This window comes from Varroa jacobsoni, unplaced genomic scaffold (assembly GCF_002532875.2).
Source record: "Varroa jacobsoni isolate VJ856 unplaced genomic scaffold, vjacob_1.0 scaffold_1242, whole genome shotgun sequence".
Taxonomy (NCBI): domain Eukaryota; kingdom Metazoa; phylum Arthropoda; class Arachnida; order Mesostigmata; family Varroidae; genus Varroa; species Varroa jacobsoni.
In genome coordinates this window covers 1-10,063 of record NW_019214144.1, presented here as the reverse complement: position 1 = coordinate 10,063, position 10,063 = coordinate 1, and the positions used below count along the sequence as shown (strand labels likewise).

Below are 10,063 nucleotides of genomic sequence, written 5' to 3'. Positions count from 1 at the left end.
CGGGGCTGCTATCATTTCTACTACAAACCCGCATTGTCTCTCTAAGCAATTAATACAGCTGAAATACATATCTAATTCCTAGTTTTCAAATTTGGACCAGACATCCTGCAGTCGGTTTTCAATATATGTGAGGGAAGTTCAAGTTAGGGTTAATTAAGAGCCACCTAGTTCTTCGTGTGCCAGTAGGCAGAAGATGAAGGGGATCTCAAGAGACACACATTTCAAACAGCAAAGAGTTTATTGAAATGTTTTTGTCGTAAGATAAATTATCGAAGTTAGTTGTTGCTACAGGTCCTTTCTGTTTTCATTCGAGTTTCAAATATATTCAACGCTAAATTATTTTACTACGCTTGAAGCGCTAGGCACCTATGCGCATTGGCAGCGTTTAGTGGTGTAGCCATTAACGATCATTGACAAGCATATCGAAAAATCTATGAAATTATATCAAACGTACTCAGGAAACCGAATTCCTTCAAACACATGAATTCGAAGAGCACCCTTACAACCTATAAAATGTATTCGGTAAACGGCAATACTGGACGTAAAATTCAGGACAAAAAAATTCGTAATTTATTCAGTTTGTCTAGAACACGCGCTTCATTTGCTGTCCATATACAGTTCCTTGATAAATTCTCTCTGAGAATTGAAAGCTTGACGTACACCTGCCTGAAGGATATGCGTAGTATGTTTCCGCTCCCAAAATAACAGGAACGAACAACATTTATTCTTCATATTATTATGCTTATCAATTTATACTATTATGCTGTCGTTCAACTTCGTAGACCATAAGGACATCGTCGATGCGTGTCCTTGTTATAGCTTGTTATAGCCTTGTTATGATAATCGTAGGGACACGTTGTTGTCTAGGTTTGGATCCGGGCGTAGACCGACTTCGTTCTGATTGAATGCCAAACATCGATACCAGATGTAAAACTCAAGACATAGGTGATTACCTCTTTGAGACTTGCTATACGTTTAGCATAGTTGAGTTTTGATAAAAAGGAATCCGAAATTTGTGACGGCCACCATAAATCACTACGGCCCGTGAATCCTCAGTGTGAACGTTCGCAAAGATCCAGGTTAAAATAAAATGCGTAGTTACAGCGCGTGTCGTGGCTCGATTATTCGTCATTGTATTGCTTCATATATAGGGTGTCGCGATATCGATTATGATTCACTTAGTAAACAGATGGAATTGGTTGCACAAGTTTTTAATACATTGTATAATGCTACAAGAAACAACGTTCTTATACTGTACGAATGATAGGGCTACTCTAAGCACTATATGTAAAAAAGCGTGGGCAAATATTTCCAGTTCACTTTTCTCTCTAATGTAATCGCGTTAATTCTGTCGAATGGGCATCTAGACAAAAATTTGTAAAATCAATTAAGTAATGAAGTTGTTTAGCTCTTATACGCCCAAAATTGGAATCTTAAGTAATGTTCGATTCAAATTGGGTAGATTGGTTCACTAAGATACAATTAGAGGTTTTCAGTAAATATCGATTTCTTAATATCGCCTATTTGCCTAAATTTTTCAGTGGCTTAAGATGTGTATGTTAAAATTCGGAATTAGTAAAAAAAACAATATCATCTGATTATTTTACGATTATTACGATCTGATTATTACGAGATATCACGAAAGAGTAAAAAAAAAGATAACAAAGGCACGTCATTGCAACGCTGAATCAAACAGCTTCGGGAAGTTTGTAAGTCTAAATATGCTCTTTACTACATCTCTGAATCATATACTGTTAGTTGCATTAAGGCAAACTATATTTGTATATAAACGGTACCTTTATTATTAATATTACACTGTTCTCTTTACTTTGTGTAATAGAGCAACCTCCCACACTTAGTTTTTTCAGCTTCTCAGTTTTTTCAGCCAACGGTGTTCTTTAGGTATTATATGTCTTCTTCGCGACGACCCATCAGTTCGATAAAATGTCAGGTGATGATGTCATTGCTTGTGGCAATTACACACTCTCCTTCCTCTCCGTGGCGGGAGATAATGAGATACCCGCATTACGCGACGCATTCGGACCGAACGTCGTCGTCGTCCACTTTCTTCGACTTCATCGACGTGTGCAGCAACTCCGGCTGGACGATTGCGAAGGCATTTACAGCTATATTCACCTAAACAAGTAGGCGCAGAATTGTCGGTACAACTAATTGCGTAAATCTACTTATACATTTAAACTAATTAAGGCACCGCAATAAAGATTAAACTTGATTGACGTGAAAACAAACTAGAGTCGAAGATCTATTAAGACCAGTAAAAATTTGCTTTTCGCTCTACAAAGATGTGGCAAAGCACATTGAGGGATACAGTACATTGAGATTACTGTGATATTGAACTTAAAACAGGCTATTAATTTCTACGGCTCTAAACAAATTTAGTCCGTTTACCCCGACTTGGCCCTCTCAAAGCTCTGACTCAACTTCGAAGAGCAATAACTCTCCTTGTTTAGGTCACATGCTGTATAGGCTTAAAAAAGAAGAAAGTTAGTACTTACCGTTTGTGCTTTCTGTGGAAATCAACTAGTAGGCTTTTCTGACTTAAACTTAGCGCCACTAACTAAATGCGTTGTTCGTATTTCAAAAAAAAGGTGGTTTATGTAGGCTAAAAAAATGTATTTGCTAACGATGTCCTAAGTAAAATAGCAGTGACAAACAAACAGAATATTTGCTCAACGGCCTAATTCTTAAAGCAGACAAACCGATAGGTTGTGGTCAGTTGGATTCACATAGTCGAGCAAGTCTTGTAACCAATCATCTGGCATCGGTCAAGTTCCTATTTAGTTTTCTGCGTGCGATAATCTACCTTCTAGTAATAGAAGAATAAGCAGAATATCTGATACTACAGTAATTGAGTATGTCTAATTTACCGTCATTCACATGGCAAAAGTGGTATTGGCAATGTCGGCATGTTCCTTTGCAGTGAAGGCGACATTTCTCCATCTCACAGGAATTGCATGGCCGAGCTGGGCAATTGCAATAAAAAACAATAACGAAATGTAAGAATACAAACCATGACTTGACCCGAATTGAATGAATTTTTCTATATGAAATTAATTTCAGTTTAAGTAGCCAAGATTTTTCCCTACATTCAACATTGTCTTATTATACTAAGGAAAAACTATTGACTATTACTCTACCCATGCCTAAAGGTACATATCTTATTTTTTGTGACCGTTGTTTCAACAACCTACTATAGGTTCAGCTCTAAATTAAGAATTCAATAAAAAGCTATTTTAATCTGCAATATATTTGTAATAATTTTGAATTTGGCATCTTCTCGTGAGTTGATTTGTGAGACTGCCGAAGAACTAACGCTAGTTATGCTACAGTTATGCTAGTTATTCGATAAGCAATTACATTTGCTGGTACGTTTAGAGGGTCGGCGCACTAAGTGTTCCGAGGCAATTTGGATTGTTGCATGCTCCACGCACGATATAGAAACATACTGCACATGGCGTAATCGACCTACTTTTTGGCTCTGATGTTGGTCCAGCTTTCATCGCATTTAATGTTCCATCGCCTTTTCCATCGGTTGTCGAATATTCCTGATCGCTGGCTATTTCTTGACCGTTAATTAATGCGGTCGAAGGGCCGTACGTCAAAACAAAGATCACCACAGTTGTCAAGAAAGCTTTTTGTTTGTGCAGCATCCTTATAACAGTCGTTGATCTCAATGACTTTTTACACCCTTATACTTGACACTTGCCTGCTTCCGATTACGTTGGCGCACGTCACAATAGCAAAACTTGTTTAGTCAGCATATGATGACCCCTTTTGAAATGTTTCTCCACTTGCGTTTTTGGACGAAAAGTGTACCGTTTGGACTCGCACGGCCCTTGAATTCGTAGTTCGCGACCGATACAGTGTTTGATGAAATTAATGTTAGTTCCCCTTATAGGTCTGATGAGAACTGGGTGCTGTTATTAGCCAAGTGGGCGTCAAAAGCGTTAAAAAATAGGTTCAATGGTGGTGATTGCTCGTCGTTCTCATTCTTAACGAACGATAATTGTAACGAAGCATAAAAGATAAGCGCTACTATTATGTTTCGCAATAACTAAAGGTAATGAAGTGAGCCGAAACTATTCAAATCTATCTCTTATAGGATTTACTTCAAACGTTCTAAGAACATCTTTATGTGGCAAAAATGACTAACAAGCTATAAGCAAAACTTTATGCTTCACACGTACTTCATATCTACCTCTCTGTGGCTTTAAAGGGGCTGCTCCGTTGAGTCGTTGTGTTGGTATTCATTCTTGAAGGGACGAATGCTTGGTGGATTTTATGATGGCCGTGTGGAGGTCATTCAGTTTGCACCATCTCATTTTTCTAGTGCTCCTATAAGGTGTCGTGCCTTTCCTTTGTTACCCTTACCGCATACCGTAAACTCACAGAGCTGTATACATGGGTACGAATACCGCAATAGGCTTACGCGTTGGCACCGAGAACAAACAAACGATGGTTTACTACATTCCAATTTGTTACAGCATTGCAGATCTCTGAGCAGTATGCTATCAAGAGGGAGCTGATTCGAGGACGGCCTTGGTCAGATGAGCAGCTATCAAAAAGAAACAAAAATGCACTGAATACGTACAAGGAATTTTTCGAAGGCATATACGGTAAATTGTAACTAGGCATAATTTTTTCTTTTGAGTTAAAGTAATAATATGCCTAAGTATGAACTACGCTGCATGTACATGTACATGGTCCATGAAGATGAGCAGTGTTTATTTTATATTACGTTCTATTGGCATTCCATTAATCTGGTAATGTCGGAACTAGAGAGTTGTCAGCTGCCTTAAGGAATGCAATGTAATCAGGCAGTGTGTTTTGCTAAAAAACATCAAATTAACTTCCTATAGGCGATCTATTTTCGGACTCCGTCTTTTATTTAGCTTGGACTACCTATCCTTAAAAAAGTTCTTTTTTTAGGATATAATACATCTTTTTTTTTTTATATAATACATACATTTTGACGTGGCATGTAGTGCGGTTGTTCGCTTACAATATTATACAATATATAAGGTTAGGTTATGTGTAAGTTAGAAGCCTTAAGATTCAGCAAAGAGCTTGTACCTAAACCCTAAAATACAATCGAGTCTTAGATTTGATCCAACTTTTATTGAAGCTAATCGCTACCCACTAAGTTATTCAAAACCGGATTGCACTCAGATTGTTGCGTGCTCGCCTCACCTGTCGACTGATTTCCGGTAGCAGAATCTTCTCGTGCTCCTTGATTAGTTGCTTTGCCGTTATGAGAAAAATAAGCTTTACGTCTATGTTTATGCTTGAAACAAACCAGCAAATGTTGAAAAACTGAAGGCCATCGTTATAACGGTGACCGAGTCGATTGATGATGAGTAGATTTAGCCACAGATAAACTAGAAGATTGCTCTTGCAATAGTGCTGTGGCAAAGCGTCTGCCCGCCAAACTTAAACTTAAGAACACACGAATTTCTGGTTTAAATTTTGAAATAACTTTGTTTAGTATAGACCAGCCGTTTGATTCAGTGCTAACGAATACTCAAACGTAAAACTCGAGACGCTTAATCTAAATTAGAATACTATTTCGCTTCCATTCGAAATTAAAAAATTTTGTCTAGTAGAAACTTAATTTTGGATACTTTTTAAAAAATTAGCTGCAAATAAAATGAAAAATGCTTTATAGGTTTATAAGCGAAGTGTCCCTTTATTATGTTCTTTTAATAAGTAAACCTTATAGTCGTTTATTGGTGAATCAGTTACTAGAAAACAAACGTTGGTTTGTCACTCGTACGCTTCACCTGCAAGTCAAGCAGTCTTGCTCCTCATAGTAGTGAGAGTAAACATCTAAATACATATCGAAGATATCTACGGGATTCATTGTAGATCCGCAAAGAATAACCGATACGTTGCCCCTAAATGAATCTAAGCAAGTTTTACCTGTAACGCTAAATGAAATTTTGCTAGATTCTATTTTTTTTTCTCGTAAAGACGACAGCTTTGCGATATTGATTTGCGTGCGAAGACGGTTTTGTCGTCGGGCCAGCCTTTGCCACCCAAAGCCACAAGAAACAATAAAAAATATAAATGCTCTAAAATTATCATAAACCGCTGCTGCAAGTTGTATCGACGTACTGTATCTTAAGTTTAAACGAAAAAGTTCATCTTTTCTCTTGGCTAGGCTGCTTTTCTTCATTTTTCCTCTAAATAACAGTATTAACATAAACAAGAGTTTTGACATTCTTTCTTCTTTGGTATTTAGATAGTCATTATCAGAGAATACCATAAAGATATGATATGTCGAAAATCGGCATTAGTATAAACAATCGCGGAATACACAAGTATGCTTAAAATTTATTTAAAATTAAAAAAATGGATTGCCCAAATGTGATCTCTTACAACGATCTTTATACCTTCATTAAACAAATGGATAATATAATACATTTTATTATATAGCAAAACATACATATTTACCATTTTTCTATTTTATATATTTTTAATTTTTATATTATTTCTTAATGTTTTTATCATTTTTGTATATTTATCTGATAAACAAATAATCATGAGCATCATTCGCAAAATATTTGCGCGAAAACATGGACGGCACGATGTCGAAATACGGATAATTTTCTTTCCAGTGTTCCGAAGGTCCCCAAATGACGCTGACTATTATAAACAGGGTAGAAATAAACATCGGTATATATATATATATATTGTTAAATTTTATCCCAATATGGTGCCACTCTTATCGATGCAGTGGCGAACTCGGCGTGCCTTGACCGGAACGAATCTGAGAGAACGCGCGTGCAGCCGGACTCGAGTATAGCTGCATTCGCACTCTTCTCCGTCGACAATGCACCGTGAAATGAGCCCTTGACCACAACGTTGGCGACACTGTTCAGTGTTGTAAGCCGAACATTATTATTGCTGAAATTAAATGACGCAGTAAAGACATGCATCTATGTAATGTCTTTTATCCGTGATCAGCTTTTGGAGTTGCGGTCAAGCCCACAGATTACCATTCGCTAATGTAGAAAACATGCTAATAACAATAACTAAATTGTCCTTGCGAATACGGATCAGTACGCAAGGTCCATTTATTACACAATGTAAAATGTTTTATAATGGTAAACGTTTCAAGTTACTATCTTGGTCTTCCATTCTTCTATATTCTGTCTGTTCCTAATAGCCAATCACACATTGTATTTTGTATCTCATCATCATCATTAATAGTATTACTATTAATTATTGTTACAGTGAGTCAGTAAAAAATGCATGAAGATATATTTCGAAAGAAGAATCTATTGCAGTGCGATGTCACGAAATTTTCAAAAGCATATTCTGGGTTATATGCACGAAATTTCAGTCAATTATTCTGTTATTCAACAAAGGTCAAGCAAACTGCAAGAGGCAATGTCCAAATAGACCTGGATTACTCAATAGAATATGAGGACGATCTATAAAAATAGAAATGTGGTAGCGTTCTAGTTCTATACGCCATACACTTATGTCGAACAGTATTAGAAAAAAGACGCTGTCGCAAGTATCAGCTAGTGGACAAATTGGATGCAGTTGCTATTGTCATCTATTATTTTTTACTCCTTGGCTGCCTGCTCACCGTCTATAATATGGAGAGGACGGTAAAAGTCAATTCCATGGGAGATAGGATGGCCTGTTAGCTACGTATTTCGTTCAATTAATGTGCTTGCTATCGATGCAGCAGGTAAGCCCGGAGTCCTCCGAGGAATTGTATTGAGCACTGTCGTTCGTATTCCGCTTGGGGTCGCTTCCTGGTCTGACCAACGCCCTCTACGGGTTGTACTTGCTTGGAGTATATTGATGTCCGTAGAAATAATGTTACTCTCCTGAAACATCGTTGAAATCTTCGATATCGATGTACCTTTGTTTTAAACCTACTGTCTCTATCTCTAGAGTTGTAACTTCTTCGTTCATATTTGTAAGATCCACATTTCCTGGAGGTGTTTCATTTCTTTGCAAGGTAAAATCTTCCTCCTGACTTGCAACATTCCGAGTTCGGTTTTCGGTGGTCCATTGCCCTAAAGCTGTAACTCTTCTTCCGCGTGGCGTTGTTCTGTACTCGTTGCCTGTGTGACAGTGCTTTGGGTAATAGTCGTTTCAACAGGATTCTCCACTGCAGACGCGTTTGTAGCCGAGGATTTCAGTTCTTCCTGCGAAGCTTGTTGTGCTGTTGGCAACGAAACATCATTTATCCTTTGTGGATTTCTCACGTTCTTTCTAAGTTCTCTTGAGCTCGCGTCAGAACTCCAACGCATATAAACGCTACAATTGCGCGATACAACGTCATTTCGTACATATAATTAGCTGTTTCCTGTTTTGAGCTAAACAAAAACTCTTAGTTTTTCGGTTGTTTCAATCTTTCCGCAAAGCAACGAAGGAAAAAATGCTGTCGCGGTTGCTTTCCATGAACATGAATAACTACTAACCTTAGTCTTACTGTACTTGTACTGCACACCTTAACGCAATGTTACCAGCTGGACAGTGCCTGGTGAGTCCTAGGTTGTTGACCTTGTGGTGGTGGTAAGTGCTAATGAAGTCGACGACGGTAAATCCACAAAAGTGCTCACCTCTCGTTTCAGGGTTGTAGTTGTACACTGCAAAATGACTTGCTAGTCACCTTTTATTATCTATCCTTTACAGGATTGAGAGTCACGCGTTGGAGATAGCACCCAGCAGTAGCATTAGCCCAACTGAAAGGCAATGAAAGCAACGCCACCCAGCGGACCAGACCCAGCATGAAATAGAGTGAGGTCTTTTGGCGAGCCGGCACTATCCATGTCGGGTCACGTCTTACTTCTTGATACCATATATGCTTTAATGTCCGTTTATGGGGCGCAGTAGTACACAGTGGACACCATAGGCGAAAGTATTGCGGTAGAGTCGAGTCTGTTAAGAACGTACCGTATGCGTACGGTAGCGCACCGTTTGCGAAAGAGTGTCAGCTGGGGAGTGGCTATAAAGCGATGTCTAGTGATCTGACGGCGGTTTTTTTTGCCAGATTGATAAAGTAACGAGAAAGCTATTTGACTGTTGATCGTTGTGCCTGTCGCGGTCGCTAATTGATCGATGGTTCTTATATGGCTTACTGTAGAAGCTATGAACGTAATAAAGTGGAAGGTGTGATAAAACCGGTAAGTAATTATGAAAACAAAATATTCAGATTTTTTTAAATACAGCAGCTTGCATATACATGTAAGTGAACGACTTGTTCTCAAAGTGCAAACTCTTTCTGACTATTAACTGATCTTATTGTTAAGGTGCTATCGAACTGCCAAAAATACTTGCTGAAGAAATGCGTTTTCATCCTTGCGAATGAAGACTATAATGTCTATCGATTGACGCATTACTAAAGCGATCTAGATCTATTGAAATGGTTCTCAGTTAATGTACTTTACCCTATCTATGATAGTAGTATACAGTAGTATGTCATTACTTACAAGCAAAGACGTGTCAGATTAAAGGTTAACAATAATTATATTTTTATTATATTATTTTACTTATTACACGCTTCTTTTATTTCTTTTCTCTCCTCGTACCCGTAAAGATCATTAATTTCCCAACCCTTCTTCTTTATTTGATCTTCTTTTTCGAAGAGAACCTCTCACATGACAACGTGCGCACCCGCACTTGAAGCACGCTCAGTCGCAGACGCTCACAACGGCTTGAATATTCTCAACACGTCTATAGGCCTCGTCGAAGTGGCCCTTTCCTTTGCCTCTCGCCTCTTAATAGCGCATTTGCTGCTATACAATAGAACCTATTTTCAGAATTCCTTAGGTTATTTATCTAGTACCTCAGTTATCATGATCATCAACATGAACACGTCTTCTGTACGTCTGGATTCGCGACGAATTTCCAGGACTCATAAGTTCTTATTATTAGTGCCTTATTTTGTAATTCATATTCATCATGATTATTATTATTATTACATATCTAATCAGCTAACAGACTTTATCGGAGGGTCCGATGTCTTTCTTGTTTGAAGCCAAAAGTTTTCTTGCCAGGCAGACAGGCAACTGAGGAC

At 38.1% G+C, this 10,063-nt stretch overlaps 1 protein-coding gene across 2 annotated transcripts; it reads right to left on the bottom strand.

The window, feature by feature from the left end:
- Positions 1–1,595: 1,595 nt before the first annotated feature.
- LOC111267931 (uncharacterized) lies at positions 1,596–4,335 on the bottom strand. Of its 2 annotated transcripts, none has more exons than XM_022846530.2 (4): positions 4,209–4,335; positions 3,491–3,856; positions 2,889–2,984; positions 1,596–2,136 (listed from the first exon to the last, which is right to left on the bottom strand). In XM_022846530.2, exons 2-4 carry the CDS (start codon positions 3,669–3,671, stop codon positions 1,961–1,963), a joined length of 453 nt encoding a protein of 150 aa, XP_022702265.1. In that variant the 5' UTR covers positions 3,672–3,856; positions 4,209–4,335; the 3' UTR covers positions 1,596–1,960. The 2 variants fall into 2 exon arrangements, with proteins under 2 accessions (XP_022702265.1, XP_022702266.1); XM_022846531.2 differs by having other exon boundaries at positions 4,220–4,335.
- Positions 4,336–10,063: the final 5,728 nt, after the last annotated feature.